General features: G+C 45.1%; 1 protein-coding gene across 1 annotated transcript in view; it reads right to left on the minus strand.

Annotated features, from left to right (window-relative positions):
- The window catches only part of ATP6V1D (ATPase H+ transporting V1 subunit D), a 421,138-nt gene that overhangs the window by 287,722 nt on the left and 109,301 nt on the right, over nucleotides 1-24,115 (minus strand). Inside the window, exon 2 of the mRNA XM_044074025.1 lies at nucleotides 18,895-19,012. Within this exon, the coding sequence (XP_043929960.1) occupies nucleotides 18,895-19,012 (118 nt within the window). The remainder of the gene's footprint in view (nucleotides 1-18,894; nucleotides 19,013-24,115) is intronic.

Raw genomic sequence — 24,115 nt, forward strand, 5'->3', positions numbered from 1 at the left:
TCATCCAGGAAAAAAAAGAGGTCATTGTTCCCCTCTACTCATCACTCATTAGACCCACTATAGAGTACAACGCCCCTTTTGGTATGTACTTCACAAGACATCTACAACAACTGAAAAGGCCACAGAAATACCTCACAAAGAGGATTACTGGCCTCAAACAGGCCCTACGCAGACCGTCTCAAAAAACTCCAGCTTTACTCTGTCGCATATCGCCTACTCAGAGGCGATCTCTGCCTAACATACAAAGCTATGTCAAACCCAGAGCTGTTTGACATGCTCCACATAAAGAAATCCCAGTCCCTCCAAGCTACACGCTCTAGGGACCTAAACCTTGTCACCACAATAAACAGAACATGCTGGAGGGATAGATTCCTATCTCAGAGACTTCCCATACTCTGGAACAAACTATCTATCTATATCAATCAAAGCTCCTCATTAGCACTCTTCAAGAAAAATCTTGATGATTGGATGGGAGATAGGAAATTCACCCCGGGGATCACTTCTGTGGCTCTGCTTGACAGGGGCACAAGAAAATAATTTTCTTGGGTGGTAAAAGCTAGGGTGCCATTTGGCTAGGCTTCTATAGGCCCTAGGGCCAATAGCCTAGTACCTACCTATGAACCTATAACATTCTGCTCTGACCGGCTGTATGATGCCTGAAGAGTCAGAGAATGCTATAAATCCATCTCCTAGGCCATTTCATCATTGTCAACTGTCACATAGGGTATGACTTTGTACCTCCTTGGTTGTTGAGATAATCACCAGAAGAGGGCCTGCAGTCCATAGGTGGTGAAAGACTTTTAAAACATGAATCACTGCCAATATCTCCTTGATACTGATGTCCTTATGTGTGTCCTTGGGACCCCAAGTGGCTTGCACTTGAATCCCCATTGACACAACTCCCCAAGTGAAGTCGAAAGAATCTATCTGGACAAATTGCACTGGCACTGGAGTGGAGAAAGGAAGTCAGCAAGGCAGGGGGTTTGTTAAGCAAGATAGATCAGGGTGGAATCTGAGGCTGCCCATCCAACTGTCTAGGTGTACTCTGAAGGTGGCAAGGGTACTTGCTCTGCATAAGATGTAGCAGAAGTTTGTTACACAGGTTGAGGGATACTTTGGGATATGAACCTATTACATCAACATGTCTTCCTATCTGCTGATGAAGGTTTAGCTCCTTTACTTGGGGAATGATTTGTCTGTGAAGGAACAGGAGGTAAAAAAAAAAGTTTGGATCTTTCATGGCTCAAGAGACTACATATAGATCCCCATGGAAGGATCTATAAGAAATTGAGCACATTTTTGAGACTGATGATCTTTTCAGTTAGGAATCTCTTGAAGTTTCTCAAGCTGAGTAATATGTTTAGACATTTAGACAAATACATGCCAAAAAGGGGCATTCTACTCTAGGGCTTGATGAAATATGAGTAAAGGTGATGGTGGTGGGGGAATGTGAAAGCTATACTATTAGACACACATTACAGGAGGGGAAAGCCAGATAAAATTATGGTTTACAAAAACAGTTATGTCAGATGTGGGTCAGTTTGTTCACTGAGAGATAAGAGCCCAGGTGCCCATTTGTTTTTTTCACAGCAGCAGCCAAGCATTAGAGAGTGGTGCAATTATCTGTGATGCACACACCTAGTAGACTGCTCCAGGATTCAATATGCAATAGGCATCAGCAAGGGTATGTCACTCCCTTTGAAAGCTTAGAAGAGGACAGCAATTTGGCTGGTTCATCAGTGGGTACAGAAATAACAGTAAGATCAGGAAAAATGGCTTTTATACAAAAACTTTTGAGCTTCAGAAACTTTAAAGGGGCAGGAGGTTCAGAATCAGAGGCCTGAGAAGCTGCAGTAAAAGTATCCAAAAGAACATCCAGCACTAGAGGAACTACAGAAGGCCAAACAGAATCTGTTTGCAAGAGTTCATAATACCTTTTTTAATTGTCAGAACCATGGTAAGTCCCACTTAAAATGCTCCAATATATGAACCACCGAATATCCGGATGACAATTCTTCCATAGGTGAGTCAGGAGAAAGGGAATCTTCCTCTTCAAACCCAAATAAGAGAGTGGATCTGAGAAAAGTGAATCTACCAAGCGGATGAGTACTATGGACGTTCACCTTCCTGATGAAGAGAGACTAGCTAGTTGAACTGCATCATTCCTCCCTTCCCCCTGCTAACTCCAGCATATGCCTGATCCACTAAATGAACTCAGGTCACCTGGGTGTAGTCAGGGCTTTATCATTCTCCTCTAACAGAATTGATTGACAAAAAATTAAAAACTTGACAGCTCAGCATACAGACTCAAACTCAACATTTATTACAGCCCTTAATCACAAAGCACTTTACAAAACAGATGAAATTCAATCAAGCAAATGGTAAACAAAATACAGTTGTGTACACCTACCATAAATGTAGATGTTCGAGTGTCTTCACTGTTGCAGTCATAAAGTACAGTTTTGTACCTACCATAAATATAGATGTTCGAAGATCCACATTGCTGCAGTCCTTACACTTGGGTAGTCCGCTGTCCTCGGTCGGCCCGAATATCAAAGTATAAGGCTGACGTCGGTCAGGGCGCATTTGACTGACATCAGGACGTCAGGGTACAAATGCGCATGACCGACGTCATATCCTCAGTCTTTTCTTGCCCCAGATGTCAGAAGACCCAAAAAAATAAAGGTCAAAACCAAAAGATAGCAAACAACCAACCAACCACCCTTGCACTAACTATATGTACAACATATACAATATACAAAATGTACAACCCAACCCACACAACCACCTCAAACTACAGAGGGGAAGGAGGGAGTAAATTGGACTGCAGCAATGTGGATCTTGAACATCTACATTTATGGTAGGTACAAAACTGTACTATGTTCTTCATCTCACATTGCTGCAGTCCTTGCACTTGGGTAGAATCCCAAAGCAGAGGTAAGGAGGATGGCTAACTACAAGGACGCAGGAGCTGCCAAAATGCCCTGCAAAACAGCAGTGGCAAAACCAGCCCTGGACTTAGAGTAAAGTGGCAGGTGATAATGCCTAGAGAAAGTATGCACAGAACTCCAAGTAGCTGCCTCCAAAATATCCTTGGTTGCCACTCCCCTCAAAAGCTGTTGAAGTGGCAGTAGCCCTAGTGGAATGAGGCCTAATCCCAGCTGGAATCTCCTTGCCATGATGGGAATAACAGAAAGAAATGCAAAACCCAATCCACTTAGAAATAGTTTGTTTTGACACAGGCTTGCCCTGAGAACTCAAAGCAAAAGAAACAAACAACTGCTGAGACTGCCTGAACCCTTTAGTTCTGTCCAAATAATAACGCAACTGCCTGTGAACATCTAAAGTGTGCAAAATCTTTTCCCCTTTATTTTGGGGATTTGCATAAAAGTAGGCAAATGAATAGTTTGGTTTAAAGCCACACTAGAAACCACCTTAGGCATAAAGGAAGGATTAGTGCGTAATGATACCCTATCCTTATGGAAAATCAAGAAAGGCTCAACCGCCATGAGGGCCTGTAATTCAGAAACCCTTCTTGCAGAGGTAATGGCCAACAGAAAAGCAGTCTTCCATGATAAATATTTCAACTCAGCAGTAGCTGCAGGCTCAAAAGGTTGTAGAGTGAGTTTCTCCAACACAAAATTGAGATCCCAAGCAGGAGTAGGAGCTCTTCGTGGGGGTCTTATATTCTTTGCCCCTCTAAGAAATTGCTTGAACAAAGGATGAGAAAACAATGGTGGGTCGCAATCATAGTGAGCAGAAATTGCTGCAGCATGAACTTTAATAGAAGAGAAAGACAAACCTTTGTCTAGTAACTCAGTAAGATATTGAAGAGCCACACTCAAATTAGGCTCAGAAACATCAAAATCTTTGCTGCACTCCAAAATAAAAATCTCTTCCATTTATCTGCGTACACTTTCCTTGTGCTAGGCCTTCTAGCTTCCAAAATCACATTCAAAACTTGTTGTGGAAGTTGAGACCCTCTATGGTTCAAAACAGAATATGCCAGGCTGTCAGGTGAAGAGAGTGAAGTTTGACATTGAGCAAATGGCTGTCCTCCTGTGACAACAGGTGTGGAACCGGCAAAGGCCATGGAGGCTTCCGTACCAGACTTCTCAGTAATGGGTACCAGTGCTGTCGAGGCCAATCTGGAGCTATTAAAATCATCCTTGGCTTGTCCTGTCTGACCTTTAGAAGTACCTTTAGGAGGAGAGGCAGAGGTGGAAAGGCATACACATGAAGATTGCTCCAATTGAAAGAAAGAGCATCCACTTTCCAAGCTGTGGGATGAAACCTTTTTGTGCAAAACTTTGGCAGCTGATGGTTTAGTGGAAAAGCGAACAGATCTATGTCTGGAGTTCCCCATGACACTGTCAATTTCTGAAACACATGAGGATCCAATTTCCACTCGTGGGGATCCATAATTGCCTGCTCAACACATCTGCTAAGGAGTTCTGTGCTCCTGGCAGAAACCTTGCCTGAAGATTGAGTTGTAAACTGAGAGCAGTCTCCCACAAAATCATTGCTTGCCTGCATAGAGGATAAGAATGAGTTCCCCTTGCTTGTTGATGTACCACATGACAGTTGTGTTGTCTGTTAGAATCAACACCTGTCCTGGAAGAAGTAATTCCTGGAAAGCTATTAACGCAAACTGGACTGCTAACATCTCCTTCATGTTGATATGTAGATGTTGTAGTCTGACAGGCCACTTGTTTTGTATCCACTTTCCATTTAGATGAGCTCCCCAAGCTTTGTCTGAGGCATCTGTCGTAAAAATCTGACTCGCCTCTGGCCGGGTCACAGAGAGTCCCTTGTTTAGGTGACATTCCTGAGCCCACCACAAAAATTCCTTTTGAATGCAAGGTATTATTTGAATGACAGTGTCCAGATCCTGGCAGTGCTGTGTCCATACATTTTGAGATACCATTGTAGCTTCCTCATATGCAGTTTGGCATTGGGAAGCACCAGAATACAAGATGCCATGAACCCTAAGGCTTGAAGGACTGTCCTTGCAGTCAGCCCGGACTGATGAGATAGTTGATGGAAGTAAAGGGATAGACTCTTTTGTTTGTCCGGGGTTAAAAAGGCCATCTGGGATGCTGTATTCAGTCTCACACCCAGAAAGCACATGTCTTGAGAGGGTACTAGACTGGACTTTATTTCGCTCACAGAATACCTAGGCATCTTAGCACTGCTATCACATATTCCAAATGATGAAGAAGCTTCCTTCTTCCTTGAGCCAGAATTAGGCAGTCGTCCAAATAAGGATAGATCTGTATTCCTTTTAGTCTGAAGAAAGCTATCACTGGAGCCAGAACTTTCGTGAACACTCTGGGCAGTAGATAAGCCAAAGGGCAATGCAGAGAACTGATAGTGAGAAGTCCCAGCTCGAAAACAGATACTTTCTGCAACTTAGTCTGATAGGAACATGAAGGTAAGCCTCCTTGAGATCCAAAGTTACCATCCAATGATCTTTGCCCAGCAGAGGTAAAAGCTGCTGTAACGTCAACATTTTGAACTTGGGAATGTCCAGATAAGTGTTGAGGATAGATAAATCCAAAATTGGTCTCCACGTGTTCCCCTTCTTTGGTACTAGGAACAGGCGAGAATAAAATCCTAGGCCCACTTCTGGCAGAGGAACCGGCTGTATGGCCCCTAGTTGGAGCAACAGAGAAACCTGTTTGTGAGCCTCTATTTGTTGAGGAGGAGGAACGTCTGGCATGCCTTTGAAAGGAGGCAAGGTATGGAAATAGAACCTGTAGCCGTGGTGTATGATATCCAATACCCATCTGTCCTGGGTAATTAAACTCCAATTTTCTTTGAAAAGCGCCAACCTTCCTCCCAAAGGTGCTGCCAGACGAGCAGGCTCTGGCAGCTGAAAAGGTAGGTCATTGGGTCTGCTTAAAGGACTGACCCCTGCCCTCACCCAAGCCTGTGCAGGAGAACTCCTGTTCTAGGCCTGAAAGAGCCCTGAGCTCTGCCCTTACCACGTCTAGATCTACCCCTAGACTGGGAATCATAAGAAGGATACGTCCACCCCTTAGTAGGCCAATTTCTACTAAACTTTGGAGGCTGGACCTGCAAAAAATCTTTAACAGTCTGCATAGACTTAGCCTTGTCTTCCATTTTCTTTAAAACTGTCTCAACAGGAGGACCAAACAACACGTCAGATTGTAAAGGAGCATCTAAAATCCTTGTTTTAAGATGTTCAGACAAATTCTGATCCCTCAGCCAGGCGTGCCTCGAAGAACTGACCCAGTGGCAGCCACCCTAGACGAGGCCTGTACAGCATCAAAACCACATTGCAAAGAATGCTTACCCACCTGTTCAGAAACATGCACTAAATCTTGCAACTCTTTACAATCAATACCTACTGCCAGAGCATCAACCTTAGACTTCAATTGTGAAAGGAGATAGTTTTGGTATTTCAACATGTGAAACTGGCAATTCAGAGCCCTCATAGCAAGAGTGGAAGAAGTATAGACTTTCTTTCCCCATCTATCCAAGGCCCTAGCCTCCTTGTCTGCAGGAACCGGATTTTTAACAACAGAAGCCTTAACACCTTTAGGCCCCTGGCTAACAGTTTCTGGGTCTGCCCTAGGACTCTTAAAAAGATACTTATGAGCTTCAGGCACCCTGTAATATCTATCTGGCTTAACAGGAGCAGGAGGCAAAGAATCAGGATTAAGAGAAGCCTCTGTAAAAACATCTTCCACTACATCCAAAACAGGAGGTATAGCCAAAGGCCTATGCTGGGGTAAAAACAGAAATTCCCAAGCCTTTTCCTGGAATCAGAGAAGTCCTGACCTTCCCACTTAAAATGCTCCCTCATGGCATGAAGAGTTTCTGAAAAAGAAAAATCCTCAGGAGGAGTAGCAGAAGGAGTAGAATCATCCACATCAGAATCGGAATAAGGAGAGTACTCCTGCAAGTCTTCAGCCGAAGACTCTGAAATATCTGAAGCCTGCACAAAACCCCCAGCTCAGGCTCCACCCTAGGTCTCTTATCAGGAGGGGGCATAGAACCGCTAATTAAAGTAATCAAATCTTCTGCCATTTTAAGCATATGCTTCTTGGGCACAGTACCTGAAGAGCTAGGGGTAACACCAACTGAAGCCAAACCTGGCCTGCCCCTGGGAGAAGCCTTTGAAACAGAAGGAGAGGGCCTAGCCACCTTAGGAAGGGAGGGAGTATAGTAACCTTAGAAGCCCCCTCAGCCTGACTTGTCTCCTGAGAGGCCACATCTTGCAATAATAAGGTCTCACCCTGGGAACACAAAGAAACCTCCGGTGGAGCCACCGGCTCCACCGACACCTCTAAAGAACCGGCGTCCGGTACAGATGGTTCTTCTAGCCTAGGCTTAACTGCCTTGTCCTTGCGCTTCTTCGAAGAAGCGGGCGTCGGAGCATCCGACGGCATTTTATAGTTGCACCGCTTCCCAAAGACTAACCTTGCACAATCCAACCTTCTCTTTATAGTGCGTTTATTAAATCTAGCACAAGAGCGGCAGCCAACAACGTCGTGCTCAGGCCCTAAGCAAGGAATACACAAAGTATGATAATCTCTATGCGGTATCTGTTTCCCACAAGAAATGCAATTATTGACATCCGGTAAATGACTGAGGCAAGAAAAAACTAAAATATTCCCCAACGGGGTACTTAGCCAACTTTGAACTCGGTCTGAAACTTCTAAATCGAAAAATCTCAGAACGCCAACCGGCACTTGCAATGCTGCTTCTGCATCGGACCATGCGGCAAAAAAGACTGAGGATATGACGTCGGTCATGCGCATTTGTACCCTGACGTCCTGATGTCAGTCAAATGCGCCCCGGCGTCAGCCTTATACTTTGATATTCGGGCCGACCGAGGACAGCGGACTACCCAAGTGTAAGGACTGCAGCAATGTGAGATGAAGAACATCTGTAGGGTGCTCCTGCCGGCAGGCAGCCCGAGGTCGGCCAGAATCCCAAAGTCTGGGTCTGGCGTCGGCTGTATAAGCCAGTATCCTGACGTCAGGACGCCTTGGTACATAGCCCTCAGCTGACGCCATCTTCTCCAGCCTTTCTTGCCCTAGATGTCAGAAGCCCCCAACAAATCAAAAATGAATCCAACAAGGAAACACAAATACACCACAAATATGAGAGAAAGAGGGGATAGGAGGGAGAAACCCGACTGCAACAGTGAACACTCGAACATCTACATTTATGGTAGGTGTACACAACTGTACTATGTTCTTCGTGTTTCACTGTTGCAGTCATAACTGTAGGGTGGAATCCCAAAGCAGTGTAGAGAGGGAGGAGGCTTTAGATAGAAGAAGGGGAGGCAAGAATACCCTGCAAGACAGCAGAGGCAAAGCCTGCCCTAGACTTAGAAAACAAGGGGAGATTGTAGTGCTTGGAAAAGTATGCACAGAACTCCAAGTGGCAGCTTCCAAGATATCCTTGGTAGGGACTCCTCTGAGGAAAGCAGTAGAAGTAGCAGCTGCTCTAGTAGAATGACTTCTAATGGTCCCTGGAAACTGTTTCCCATGATGAGTGTAACAAAATCTGATTCCATAAGCAATCCATTTGGAAATAGTTTGTATAGAAATAGGTTTTCCAAGAGAACTGGAAGCAAAGGAAAATAGAAGTTATGTTCTTACCATAACGTTCCATGTTAGTTGTCTTCTTCTCGCCTTCTTCTTGCTGGATGGGTTCGGAGCCGACCTCGGCTCCACTCTAAAAGCTCGAGTTGGTTCCACCGGCTCGAGGCTCCCCTTATATCCCACAATGCTAGGCGAGAGTTACCTCAGATCTCGTTTGTAAGCTAACCCCAGCTTATAATAGTAACAGAATCATTCTAAAACAGAGTCCACCTCTAAAAACAGGAAGAAGAAGGGTGACCTACATCCTGATCCAGGAAATATGCACAACAGCATATGCCTAAGAAAGAGGTGGTAGAAAGAGAGGTCACGATCACAACTCCTCTAGGTCTGTCCAGGCCAGGGTGATGGAGGGTGGCCTTAAGAAGAAGCGAGAAGAAGACAACTAACATGGAACGTTATGGTAAGAACATAACTTCTATATGTTAAGTTGTCTATCTCGCCTTCATTCTTGCTGGATGGGACCGCGTCCCTAGCACCTTGTCCCGGGTGGCCTAACGGAACAGACTCCTGAGAACAGTGGAACCAAAATTAGCTCTATGCCTAGAAGCTAAAACCAACTTATAATGAGAAATAAAAGTGTGAGGAGTAGCCCAAGTAGCCGCTGCACAAATGGTGTCAATAGGCAGTCTGTCTTGGAAGGCTAAAGAAGTAGCCAAAGCTCTGGTGGAATGGGCTTTAGGTTTATTAGGCAATTTTTGTTGTCTAATTTCATATACCAGGGAAATCAAAGATGTTAGCCATCTGGATAATGATACCTTTGAAACTGAAAGTCCCTTTCTGCTTTCCATAGGAGACAAACAGCTGATCAGATTTTCTGAATTGTTTTGTTCTATCCAAGTAGTACCTCAATTGACGATGAACATCCAGGCAGTGTAATTTTGTTCAGACCTATTGGAATACTCTGGAAAAAGACAGGAGGTCAATGCTTTGGTTTAGATTTGATGTCGAGACCACCTTAGGCAAAAGGACGGGTTAGTTCGTAAGGATACTCTGTCTTTATGAAACAAAAGATAAGGAGGGCGACAACTGAGTGCTTGAAGCTCTGAAACTCTTCTAGCTGATGTAATAGCTACCAGAAGAAGAGTTTTCCATGATAACAATTTCAAGGAACAGGAAGCTGCAGGTTCGAAAGGGGAAAGAATCAAAGAAGCAAGAACTAAATTTAGGTCCCAAGGAGAAGGAGGATTTCTTATAGGAGGTCTGAGAAGAAAAACTCCTTTCAAAAGGCTTTGCAAAGTTTGTGGGACATTAGGGCAGATTCAGAAATACCCACATGGAAGTTAGAAATAGCTGCCAATTGAACCTTAAGTGTAGATGGAGATGAACCTGCATGGAAGAGTTCAGCTAGAAATTCAAGGACTAGTTGGATGGAAGCGGTGAAAGGATCTATGTCCTTTCCTTGTGCCCAATATGGGAAGCGTTTCCACTTACTCAAATAAATCTTTCGAGTGGAAGATTTATGGGAAGCTATCAATATATCTCTAACAGAGTGAGATAATTGAGGAAGCCTGGCTACGGTTGGAACTGAAGGAACCAAGCAGTGAGGTTCAGAGAGGGGAGGGAGCGATGAAACTGACCCGACTGATGGATCAAAAGATCTGGAACTAGGTCCAGATTCCACGGTCGCTCCAAGAGAAAACGATGTAGAAAGGGGAACCACACTTGTCGAGGCCAGTAAGGAGCAATGAGGATCAAGGAGGCCTTCTGAGCGATAGCTTTCTGAATTACTTGAGAGATCAGTGGGAAAGGAGGAATGCATACAGAAGTCCGGGGGCCAAACTTGGACTAGAGCGTCTCTGCTGGGTTGGCCTGGTAAAGGGAATAGAGTGAAATATTCTCTGCACTTGCTGTTTTGGGGAGTAGCAAAAGATCGCAGCAAGGCTGACCCCACTTGAGAAAAATTTCTCTCACTACAGAGTCTTTCAGAGACCACTCGTGAGGCATGAGAATAGCTCTGCTCAACTTGTCCGCAATATGATTGGACTTCCGGGGATGTCGTTGCTATCAGAAAACGCTGAGAAGAAATCCCATTGCCACAGTCTGAGTGCTTCTCGACACAGGGGTATGATCTGGTTCCGCCTTGTTTGTTGATGTACCACACTACAGACATATTGTCTGTCTGGATTGCAATTGTTCCCAAGGGAAGAGAGTCTTGAAGGGCTTGCAACGCTAAAAGCACTGCTCTCATCTCCAGAACATTTATGTGCAAGTGGCATTCGTTTGGTTGCCATGTGCCCTGGACTGTCCTGCCCTGATAATGCCCCCCCCCACCCGATCAGGGAGGCATCCGTTGTCAGTGTAGCAACCGGAGGAGGTGGAACAAAGGTCTTCCGACAGGAGCTGGGGAAGACATCCACCACATGAGATGCTTTTGCACGCGTGATCACAATGGTGTGAGACATTGGAAGTTCCTGGTATGACCATTGAGTAAAAGCATCCACTGAAGGATCCATGTGGTATCTGGCTAATGGAAGGAGAGGTATGGCCTGCCATAATTCCCAACACCTTTAGAACTAACCTGGCTTTGATTCTGTTGTTGTTGAGAAGGGTGATACCAATTTGTGAATGTCTGATATCCTTTGGTGTGTTAGCCTTGCAGACATGTTTATAGTATCTAGATTTAGCCTATGTAGGTAATAGTACGACAAGCGACAAAACAGACTTTTCGCAATTTATTGAAATACCCAGTTTTGACAAAGCGAAAAGTATAATCTCTGGCCATCAGAAGGAGATGCTTGGTGGGAGCTGTGAGGAGCCAGTCATCCAAATATGGAAACACCTGGAATCCTTGTCGTCTCAGGTGAGAAGCTACCACTGCCATGCATTTGGTAAACACCGGGGCAGTGGTGAGACCAAAGGGCAGGGCCCTGAACTGAAAATGACTGGTTCCCAGCCTGAAGCGGAGGAATCTTCTGGAGCGTCTGTTCATTTTATGTGATAGTACGCATCCCGAAGGTCTATAGAGCACATCCAGTTTCCTTTGCCCAAAGGGGAAGGATGGATTGCAGCGTGACCATCCGAAATCTTGTTTTCTTGACTGATTTGTTCAAGACACTGAGATCAATATCGGTCTCCAGTCCCCTGTTTTCTTTGGAACTAAAAAGAACCTTGAGTAGATTCCAGATCCTTGTTGGTCTGCTGGCACTGGCTGAATTGCTCTTTTTGCAAGCAGTTTTGAAATTTCCAAAGCTGCTAGATCCCTTTGAGCGGGTGGAACATCTGGAAGGGATTTTTTTGACTGATTTGGAAAGCGAAGAAAGGGGATAGAATAGCCTTCGGAAATGATGGACTGTACCCATTTGTCTTGAGTCAGGGATAGCCAGGCTTCTGGGTACAGTGACAATCTTCCCCCGACTGCCTCGAAGATGGGCAGTCGGGCAACACCTCAGGGATGCTGAAAGGGCTTGTCAGGGAAGGCTTCCCGATTGCCCTGGTTTTGCGGACCCCCCTGCCCCTAGGGCGACGTCTACCATTGTTATTCCCACCTCTGCCTTTGGTAGGAAAACGACTCTGTGCGTCAGGCGAAGTCCCTTGAGATTGTTTACGGAACCACATCTTTCCACCCTTCTGGCCTTTGGGGTAAGGCTTGGAAGGAGTCGAAACGGACTCCGGCGGCAGAAAGGGTCTTGCCATCAGTCTCGCACCTAGTCAGGGTTTCTTTCACTTGAGGACCAAAGAGAGATGATCCATCAAAAGGGGAGTTCGTGAAAGACGTCTTGAAAGGGTCCGCAAAATTGCATAGCCGCATCCAGGCGTGCCTACGTAAGGCCACACCTGTCCCTGCGGCTCTGCTCGCTCCATCAGCCGCGTAAGAAAGGAGGCGCATGGAGGAGTTGGATATGGAATTAAGGGTAGCCAGCTGCGTGTTCAATCATCCAAATCTGTGTCTGACGTGATGGACTCAGGTGAGTCAATGTGTTTCCTCTTACACTTCCTCTTCCGAGGGGGCTCTTCTGCCAAATCAGGAGAGGCCTCGGAAGAGGATGAAATCCCCACAGGGGGCTCCTGAGGAGCTGGCTCTCTGCGGTCCGGGATGAGGGAGTGAGTCGACTTACCCTGAGGCAGCATAGAGGGAGGGGCGGACGGAGCTGACTGTGGAGTACAGCCAGGCTCTAACACACTCCGCATGACCTCGAATGCACCCCTGTCAGGCAGAGCCAGAGGTCCCGCTCGAGGAGCTAAGAACCCCTGGCACCGACAGTGATGGCTCGAGGCCGATGTCAGAGCCGAACTCACCAGCGCCCGAAGCCCGAGAGAGAGGGGGTCGGACAAGGGTCGATGCCACTCACCCCGGAGCCGGAGGAAGTCGGCGCCGAGATTCTTCCAAAGAAAGCGGAGCCGGCGGAGCCGAAGACAATTGTATCGGCTTCGGCGTAATCACAGTCTCGGTTCAGCGACCGGCTCGAACTCAAGAGAGTCGAAGGAGGAAAATGTTGATGGACGGGGCAGGCATCGACTGATGAGTCGGGCTCTGAAGCATCTGGGCTAGTGCCTCGGACTTAAGTAGTCGACTCACTACCCTCTGAAGGTCATGATCCGACAGCCTCGATGACCTAGAGGAGTGAGACCTTTGGCTCCGTTCAGACAGCAGGGAGATCCTGGAGCCGAATGAACGGAGCCAAGAGATGGTGACCTGGACCTCTTCCTGGTTGTCGGCTCCGAAGGTCTGGTCGGAGCCGACACGGAACTTCAATAACCTCGGCTCCGCCGAGCCGAGGGAGCCACAGAAACTGTGGACTGAGACTTATCGGCTCCAGCGAGCCGATAAAGGCAAAGGTTGAGAAACCTGAGGTCTCGGCTCAGATGTCGGAGCCGAGACCTAGATGCCTTAGGGCTTCCCTGTTGAAACAGACAGAGAATCCTCTGGCTTCAGTAAGCCTCTAAGAATTAATTTATTTTTTCTTTCCTGCAGGACCCTGGGGCTGAAGCCATGGCACACAGCACAGGAGTCCTGCAGGTGCAAACCCAGACAATAGACACAAGAAGTGTGGCGTCTGTCAGAGACATTTTCTGACAGCACGCATCACACTTCTTGAATCGAGACCTTTGCTTCTTTAGACATTTTTGTCTGACAGGTGTACACAACACACAAACACACAAGTTATACCCTGTCAGGTTAACACAAAAAATTTAGTAGTAATACTAGTAATTTAAAACTACAATAAACACACACACTCCACTAGGGAAGGGAAGGCCTATAGGCCCAAGGGAAGAACCAAAGGTTCTTGGGGAAAGAAGCGGAAATTATTTTAGGTAGGGAATAAAAGTTTTCTAACACACTAACTAAGTAAAATATTAACTTAAAGGGGTTTTAAAGACTAATTTTCACAAGAAAATAGTACTCACCAGGAACGGTAGAAACAACCAACCTCAGCTGTAGTGGCAAGCGAGATCTGAGGTAACTCTCGCCTAGCATTGTGGGATATAAGGGGAGCCTCGGGCGGTGGAACCAACTCTCGAGCTTTTAGAGTGGCAGTCGGGCAGGTCGGCTCCGAAAGCATCCAGCAAGAATGAAGGCGAGATAGACAACTTAACATCAAACAATTGGTTAGACTTTCTGAAATCTTTAGTCTTGTCCAAGTAAAATCGTAACTGTCTGTGCACATCCAATGAATGCAAAATCCTTTCCCCTTTATTTTGAGGATTTGGAAAGAAAGTAGGAAGGTGAATTGTCTGATTCAAAGCCACTTTCGAAATCACCTTAGGCATGAAAGTAGGATTGGTCCTCAAGGATACTCTGTCCTGATGGAAAATAAGGTATGGTTCCACAGCCATGAGAGATTGCAACTCTGAGACACTTCTGGCAGAGGTCAAAGCTAACAAAAGAACAGTCTTCCACGATAGAAATTTAATATCTGAAGATGCAGCAGGCTCAAAAGGAGGCAAAGTAAGTTTTTCTAAAACATAATTAAGATCCCAGGCAGGGACAGGAGGGTCCTTGGAGGCAAATTTTTAGCCCCTCTCAAGAATTGCTTCACCAAAGGATGTGAAAAAACAGGAGGATCAGAACTGAAATGTGCAGAGATAGCAGAAGCATGAATCTTAATGGAAGAAAAGGAAAGTCCTTTAGATAAAAGTTCCGAAAGGTAAAGCAAAATAGAGGAGAGATCAGGAACCTGAGGATCAGAGCCTCGGTCCTGCATCCAAATAGAAAACCTCTTCCATTTAGAGGCATAAGATTTCCTAGTGCTAGGCTGTCTAGCTTCCAAAAGAACATCCAAAACTTGTTTGGGAAGACTAGAGGAAATCAAATTTCTTTGAAGAGCCAAGCTGCCAAGCAAAGGGTCTTGAGATTGGAATGTAGTAACTGACCCTGATGCTGGGACAGAAGCGAAGGGTTCAGAGGAAGAATCCAAGGAGGCCCCGAGAACAGGAGCTTTAAGGTTGGATACCAAAACTGTCGAGGCCAATTTGGAGCAATCAAGATGAGGAACTTGGGCTTGTCCTGCTTTATCTTCAGTAGTACCAGAGGCAGTAGAGGAAGAGGAGGAAAGGCATATGCTGACAGGCTTCTCCAGCTGAATGACAGGGCATCCACTCTCCATGCTGTTTTGTGGAAGGACCTGGTGCAAAAGCGAGGCAGCTGATGATTGAGATGGGATGCAAACAGATCTATCTGGGGACATCCCCAAACTGCAGTAATCCTGTTGAACAAGTTGGTGTCTAGCATCCATTCGTGAGGATCTGAAATGTTTCTGCTCAGGCTGTCTGCTAAGAGATTCTGTTTCCCTGGAATGAATTGAGCCTGGAGATGCAGATTCAAATTTAGAGCTGTGTCCCATAAACCCATAGCTAGTCTGCAAAGGGGTATGAATGAGAACCCCTGCTTGTTGATGTACCACATGACCGTGGTGTTGTCTGTCTAGCAGAGGCCCTGGTTGTAAAGGTTTTGAAGGCTAAAGGGCATGTTGAACTGCCAACATTTCCTTCAGATTGATGTGCCAGTGAAGATGGTCCTTTGTCCAGGTTCCTGCTGGCAATTGTCTAGAAAGTGTGCTCCCCAAGCATAATCCGAGGCATCCGTGGTTAGGATTTGAGTAGGCTGAGGGAGATGAAAGGTTTTCCTTTTAACGTGCATGCCCTGGATCACCAGAGGAACTCCTTCTGGAGGCAGGGGATCAGAGGAATCAGAATATCCAGATCGTGGTAGTGCTGTGACCATACACTTTTCAGATACCATTGAAGCTTTCTCATGTGAAGCCTTGCGTTTGGAATCAACAGAATGCAGGAAGCCATGTAGCCCAGAGCCTGCAGGAATTTCCTTGCAGTGAGCTGAGATAGAGTTGCCAAGGTGTTGAAAGTAGAAGCCAGCTGAGTTTGTTTTTCTGGAGTGAGGTAGGCCCTTTGTAAGGTTGTATTTAAGAGGGCTCCCAAGAATACCATTTGTTGAGAAGGGATCAAATGTGACTTTTATGTTCACTGAGAATCCCAGTAGTAGGAGAAGACGTTGAACAAAGTCCAGATGTTGAAGCAGAAGATCTTTGCTGTCTGCCTGAATAAGGCAGTCGTCCAAATAGGGTAAATCTGGATCCCCTGAAGTCTGCAGTAAGCCACTACTGGTGCCAGGCACTTGGTGAAGACTCTGGGCAGTAGATAAACCAAAGGGCAGAACAGAGAATTGAAAGTGCCTCGAACCTGCCTTGAACCTGAGGAATTTCCTGCGTTCTTGTCTGATAGGGATATGCAAATAGGCTTCCTTTAAGTCCAATGTCACCATCCAGGTCCTGAGAGCATTGGAATTAGCTGTTGTAGAGTAAGCATCTTGAACTTTGGAATTTCCAAAAGGTGTTTAACACAGAAAGGTCCAGAATAGGTCTCCATGAGTTCTGTTTTCTGGGAACCAGAAACAGCCTTGAATAAAACCCTTTTCCCATTTCGAGAGTGGAACAGGCTCTATGGCTCTCATGGCCAGAAGAGCATCCACTTGAGTTAAGGCCTCTGACCATTGAAGTTTTGGCAGATCTGGCCAACCGTGAGTCCTTGGCAAAGTGTGAAAGTGGAACTTGTAACCTTTTAAAATCACGTCCAATACCCATCTGTCCTGGGTAATATGAGTCCAATTTCTGTAAAAAGTGACAGTTTTCCTCCGAGAGGCGTCCAGGTAAAGGGTCCTGAAGCCCAACCGAGAGTCATTGAGTTTGCTTTCTTTGAGATTGGGATCTGTCTTCTCCCTCCTAGGTGAAGAAGCAGTCCATTGTCTAGATCTGTAAGAGGTCTGGCCTTGACCACGACCTCTGAGCGTCTATATCTTCCCCTTTGAGGCCTGTCAGGCGTGGGAAAGGACCAATTTTAGAAGGCCAATTCCTGGAAAATCTAGGAGGCTGAACCTGCAAGAAATCTTTTACAGTCTGCATGGACTTTGCCTTTTCTTCCATCTTTTAATAACTTCCTCAGCCTTAGAACCAAAAGAACATCCTGTTGAACAGGGGCATCTAATAACTTAGCCTTAACCTGTTCAGGTAAACTTTGTTCACGAAGCCAGGCATGTCTCCTAATCACAGTACCAGAGGCAGCAGCCCTGCAGGAAGCATCCAAAGCATCAAAACCACAATGTAAGCTATGCTTATTAACCTGTTCAGTAGCATGCAAAACATCCTGAAGTTCCTTATCCTCTGCACAAGCAGGAAGGGAAGCAAGCTTTTGCTTTAAAACAGACAAAAGAAATTGCTGATATTTAAACATATGAAACTGGCAATTTAAAGCCCTTACAGACAGGGTAGCAGAAGTATATACCTTTTTCCCCCACCTGTCTAAAGCACGAGAATCCTTCTCAGAGGGAATAGGATTTTTAGAAGTAGCAACCTTAGCAGCCTTAGAGCCCTGAGAAATAGTTTCAGGATCTGCAGAAGGGTTTTTAAATAAAAATAAATGAGAGTCAGGAACCCTATAAAATCTATCAGGCTTAGAAGGAGCAGAAGGCATGGAATCAGGATTCAAATTAGCCTCAGAAAAAGCATCATCTACAATGTCCAGGACAGGAGGAATAGCTAAAGGTCTATGCTGAGGAAGAAGAAGAAATTCTCTAAGCCTCTTTTTGGAAGCAGAATATTCCTGTCCTTCCCAATGAAAATGTTCCCTCATCTCATGCAACTTTTCCCCAAAAGAAAAATCCTCAGGCGGAGAGGCCGAGGGCAAAGAATCCTCAGCATCCGAATCCTCATAAGGAGGAAAGGAATAATCCTGATCAGAGGAAGAAACAGAAGATACAGAAGCCTGGTCAGAGGAATCCAGAGTAACAGCCTGTCGAGGCCTTTTTTCAGGAGGGGGGTGAGAACCCCTAATCATTGTAAGCAAATCTTCAGCCATCCTCAATAATTGTTTTTGTGTCTTGGGAGTGGATTCAGAAGCAGCTTGAGCTGGAACTTTAGACTTAGTAGGAGTCTTTGTCTTTGCCTTTGCCTTTGAAATAGTAATGTGAGTAGGCCTGAAAACCCCCTCAGAAGCCGGTACCTGCACAGCGGTTCCGGACCCATCTGAAGGAGCGACGTCCGAAGGTCCTGCAGCAGTTAAAATAGTGGGCCTCGATGGCTCCCCATGGGAGTCCGTATCGGCCATCGGTTCAGAAGTGGCGGACGACAGGGGCTGCAAAAGCGCCTCACTGACGACAGCCGAACCGGACGCTGGCTCCAGCTGCAACGAGTCCTGTTTGGACCTCAGAGGCCTGCCTTTGTCTTTGCGCTTCTTTTGAACTCCGGCAGTATCCGACGACATTCTATAATTGAAGCGTCTGCCAAAATAATTTAAAGCCCAATCGTACCTGCGCTTGATAGTACGAGAGTTGAACCTGGCACAGAACTGACAACAAGAAACGTCGTGGTCAGGGCCTAAGCAAGGTAGACAGTAAGAGTGGAAATCTTTATGAGGTATTTGTTTCCCACACGCTATACAATTATTAACTTTTTCTGACATCGGAGGAACAAGAAAAGGATTCTACGGGTACTTAGCTTTGAGAAGAGAAGTAACAACTTTCGGACCGACAACAACCAAATACGCTGTTCGAAAATCGCCAACCAACGTTTTGCGAGCTGCTTTCCACCGCACGGCAAGAAAGACTGGAGAAGATGGTGTCGGCTGAGGGCTATGTACCAAGGCGTCCTGACGTCAGGATACTGGCTTATACAGCCGACGCCGGACCCAGACTTTGGGATTCTGGCCGACCTCGGGCTGCCTGCCGGCAGGAGCACCCTACAGTTATGACTGCAACAGTGAAACACGAAGAACATCTTAAGAATTGCAGGTAAACACAAAATACCTCAATAATCTTCTTTAGAATCTGACGGAATCGAAGAGTAAGGGCATCAGATTTCTTCTTTAGAAGATTGCGGCCAGTCTGAGCACCTTTTAAACGAGCCTTCATTATAGTCTGTGCCCTGAAAATAAATAAATAAATAAATAATTACAGATTCATTTCAGAAAATGTTCAGGCTATTTCAGAAGTATCCATGAGAACCACTAAACTAAGCCTTAAACTGTTTTTTGCTAGAAATGTTTACCTTGCCCTTCCTCATATTCAAATTTCAAAAAGGCTCTTTCAGTGAAAGTTAAACCAAATTAGACTGATAACATACACAGGGTCAGTTTCACTGATGCATCAAAGTGCAACTATAATGTAAGTTAGGATTTTGTTTCATAACTGCACGTCAGTAAATATCTCCTACACATCAACTACCACGTCCCATAAATTACAGCATACATCTCCTCTGCCAGTAAATAAGGACTGGTTGACAATTCAGGTGTCTCATGTTCCTAGCATAAATTGCATAAAATCCCACTGTTCTGAACAAGCTAACTTCTTAATGAGCCTGCTCCATGTATCCACTATTCCTACATAAAATAACCCTGCTCAGTCATCACGTTTATCTTGACCTTTCACAACTCTTCTGCTAGAAAATATTACTCTACCGAACACTGCAGATTCCTAAATATACTAATACTACTGTCATGTCCCAACCCCACCTGTTTTTTTTTTTTTTTTTGAGCAAGTGAATAGAGACAATAACTTGCAACCTTTTTTCCATTACTATATGAATTACAATAAAAATGCATGCATTAGGAGATACTAAACATACACCATACACATTGCATATACATATATATTACACGTGTGTGTGTGTGTGTGTGTGTGTTTATGCACATAGATACACACACACACACAAACCACAACGTGGAAAGGTCACACAGACAACCCATTAAGGAAAAACTAAAAGAGAAACTCATCAAATCTAGAGTTATCACTCTGTAATAATGTAAACCATTTATTTATTTATTTTACATTTGTTGACCGGGATAGTCCTACTGGATATATATCCATTTTAAGTGGAGGCCTGGGGAGAAAAGCTCCGGATAACACAGACAGAACATAACAGATACGAGTCAAGCATATTTACAAAGCCCTCTAGTAGGTACTCACAATATAAACAGTGTGTAATAGCATACAAAAACAACAGGTTGCAGCAAGCTATTATGAGCAAGAGATGTGTACAATATTAAATTTAAATAAGGCTTTGAATAAGTAGCGATTAATCAGGGTTAGTACAGGAACAAAGCCAGTGCTCTTTAAAATACTGTTTGAGGCCTTTTTTGAAGAGACTTAAAGAAGGTTCAAGGGTAAGGTTAGATGGAAGGAATTCCAAGTTTTACCAATGACGTTGGCAAACAGGGAGTCGCTGGCTGAGTTAATGGCTTTGTGGGTTTGGACTAACAGTTTATTGGATGATCATAGTTACCTTGAATTACTGTATGTCTTTATGATATTTCTGAGTGCTGAAGTATTTTCGGGGTGGTACAGAATTTTGTATGCTATTATAAGCTGATTGAACAGAATTAGGCTAGGCAGTTCTAGCCACCCGAGAAGACTGAGGTTTTGACAGTGATGTGTCCTTTATGTTGAGCCTATGGCAAATCTGGCAATATGGTTGTAACAGTGAGAGCTTACTAAGTTCAATTTTGCTCAAATTAGAGAGTATGGGGGAGGCATATAGAAGGGTAGAGAGTAGGTGTAAGCGGGCGATTGCAGTCCTAGCTAATGGAATTAGAAAAAGGTTTACTTCTATATAATGATTCAGGTGATGTGTCCTTTATGTTGAGCCTATGGCAAATCTGGCAATACGGTTGTAACAGTGAGAGCTTACTAAGTTTAGTTTTGCTCAAATTAGAGAGTATGGGGGAGGCATATAGAAGGGTAGAGAGTAGGCGTAAGCGGGCGATTGCAGTCCTAGCTAATGGAATTAGAAAAAAAGTTTACTTCTATATAATGATTCAGGCTTCTTATTAATGTTTTTTATAGTTTTATTGACAGTGCATTTCTTTGTGCCGGTCACAAGCCCGGATAAATGGGGAGGGTTGTGTCAGGAAGGGCATCCAGCGTAAAAATTCTGCCACATAACTTATGGCGCAAAAATGTCTTATTTCCATACCGGATCGGTCGAGGCCCGGGTTAATAACGACCGCCGCCAGTACTGTTAGCCAACAGGGTGCTGGTGGAAATTGGGCTACTGTTGGCCGAAGGAGAAGAGGAGGGCGAAGGCATGACCGAAGGCAGGAAGAGAGGAGGAAGGTTAGGAGTGTAGCAGTGAGGGTAAGAACTTTGAATGTTGGCAGTATGACTGGTATAGGAAGAGAGCTAACTGCTACGATGGAGAGAAGGAAGGTTGATATATTGTGTGTGCAAGACACCAGATGGAAGGCAAGTAAGGCCAGGTGTTTAGGAAACGGGTTCAAATTGTTCTATCGTGGCGTGGATGGCAAGAGAAATGGGGTAGGGGTTATACTAAAGGAACAATATGCCAAGAGTGTTTTAGACGTGAAGAGAGTGTCTGACAGAGTGATGTTTATGAAGCTGGAAATTGATGGTGTAATGATGAATGTTGTTAGTGCATATGCTCCACAAGTTGGGTGTGCGATGGATGAGAAAGAGAAATTTTGGAGCGAGTTGGATGAAGTTGTGGTGAGTGTACCCAAGGGTGAGAGACTAGTGATTGGAGCGGACTTTAATGGGAATGTTGGTGAAGTGAACAGAGGGGATGAGGAAGTGATGGTAGGTATGGTGTTAAGGAGAGGAATGCAGAAGGTCAGATGATTGTGGATTTTGTGAAAAGGATGGACATGGCTGTGGTGAATACGTATTTTAAGAAGAGGGAGGAGCATAGGGTGATGTACAAGAGTGGAGGAAGATGCACACAGGTGGATTATATCCTATGTAGGAGGGCCAGTCTGAAGGAGATTGGAGACTGTAAAGTGGTGGCAGGGGAAAGTGTAGTTAAGCAGCATAGAATGGTGGTCTGTAGGATGACATCGGTGATCAAGAAGAGGAGGAGGAGTGTGAAAGCAGTGCCAAGGATTAAATGGTGGAAGTTAAAAAAGGGTGATTGTGAAGTGGAGTTTAGGGAAGAGTTAAGACAGGCACTGGGAGGCAGTGGAGAGTTACCGAATAGCTGGGTAACTACAGCAGAACTAGTAAGGGAGACTGCTAGAAAGGTGCTTGGTGTGACATGTGGACAGAGGAAGGAGAACAAGGAGACCTGGTGGTGGAATGAGGAAGTACAGGAGAGTATACAGAGGAAGAGGCTTACGAAGAAGTGGTATTGTCAAAGAGATGAAGTAAGTAGACATGAGTATAAGGAGATGAGGCGCATGGCAAAGAGAGAGGTGGCGAAAGCTAAGGATAAGGTGTATGGAGAGTTGTATGAGAGATTGGACACTAAAGAGGGAGAAAAGGACCTGTACCGATTGGCTAGACAGAGGGACAGAGCTGGGAAAGATGTGCAGCAAGTAAGGGTGATAAAGGATAGTGAGGGAAAGGTACTCACAAGAGAGGAGGGTGTGTTGAGTAGATGGAAAGAGTATTTTGAGAGGCTGATGAATGAAGAGAATGGGAGAAAGAGAAGGTTGGATGATGTGGGGATAGTGAATCAGGAAGTGAAACATTAGCAAGGAGGAAGTAAGGACAGCTATGAAGAGGATGAAGAATGGAAAGGCTGTTGGCCCAGATGACATCCCAATGGAAGCATGGAGGTGCTTAAGAGAAATGGCAGTGGAATTTTTAACTAGATTGTTTAATGAAATTTTGGAAAGTCAGAGGATGCCTGAGGAGTGGAGAAAAAGTGTTTTTGTACCTATCTTTAAGAATAAGGGTGATGTGCAGAGGTGCAGTAACTACAGAGGGATAAAACTGATCAGTCACAGCTTGAAGTTATGGGAAAGAGTAGTAGAAGCTAGGTTAAGAAGGGAGGTGATGATTAGTGATCAGCAGTATGGTTTCATGCCAGGAAAGAGCACTACAGATGCAATGTTTGCTCAGAGAGTGTTATTGGAGAAATACAGAGAAGGTCAGAAGGAGTTGCATTGTGTCTTTGTAGACTTGGAGAAAGCATATGACAGGGTGCCTAGAGAAGAGTTGTGGTATTGTATGAGGAAGTCAGGAGTGGCAGAGAAGTATGTAAGAGTGGTACAGGATATGTACGAGGGTAGTGTGACAGTGGTGAGGACTGCAGTGGGAGTGACAGATCCGTTTAAGGTGGAGGTGGGATTACATCAAGGATCAGCTCTGAGTCCTTTCTTATTTGCAGTGGTGATGGACAGGTTGACAGATGAGATCAGACAGGAGGCCCCGTGGACTATGATGTTTGCAGATAACATTGTGATCTGTAAAGAGAGTAGGAATCAGGTTGAGGAGACTCTGGAGAGGTGGAGATATGCTCTACAGAGCAGAGGAATGAAGGTCAGCAGGGCTAAGACAGAATATATGTGTGTAAATGAGAGGGAGGGTAGAGGAATGGTGAGGATGCAGAGAGTAGCGTTGGTAAAGGTGGACGAGTATAAGTACTTGGGATCAACAGTTCAGAGTAATGATGAATGTGGAAAAGAGGTGAAGAAGAGAGTACAGGCAGGGTGGAATGGGTGGAGAATAGTGTCAGGAGTGATTTGTGACAGACGGGTACCAGTAAGAGTGAGAGGGTAGGGGTTGGAGACAATGGCCCTGACAAAAAGGCAGGAGGCAGAGCTGGATGTGGCAGAGTTAAAGATGTTAAGATTTGCGCTCGGTGTGACTAGGATGGATAGGATTAGGAATCAGTATATTAGAGGGTCAGCTCATGTTGGACAGTTTGGAGACAAAGCAAGAGAGACGAGATTGTGTTGGTTTGGACATGTGCTGAGGAGGGATGATGGGTATATTGGGAAAAAGATGCGAAGGATGGAGCTGCCAGGTAAGAGGAAAAGAGGAAGGCCTAAGATAAGGTTTATGGACGTGGTGAGAGAGGACATGCAGGCGGTTGGAGTGACAGAGCAAGATGCAGAGGATAGGAAGAAATGGAAAGAGATGATCCGCTGTGGCGACCCCTAACGGGAAAAGCCGAAAGATGATGAAGATGATGATTGATATGCAGATCAAATTTGAGATTATTGTCCACTATTACTCCTAAAAGCTTAGTATGGTCATCTGGAGAGATAGAGGTACCAAAAATTGGGTGGAT

The sequence above is a fragment of the Protopterus annectens genome, chromosome 6.part0, assembly GCF_019279795.1.
Source record: "Protopterus annectens isolate FY-2018-M chromosome 6.part0, PAN1.0, whole genome shotgun sequence".
NCBI classification, from domain to species: Eukaryota; Metazoa; Chordata; order Ceratodontiformes; family Protopteridae; genus Protopterus; species Protopterus annectens.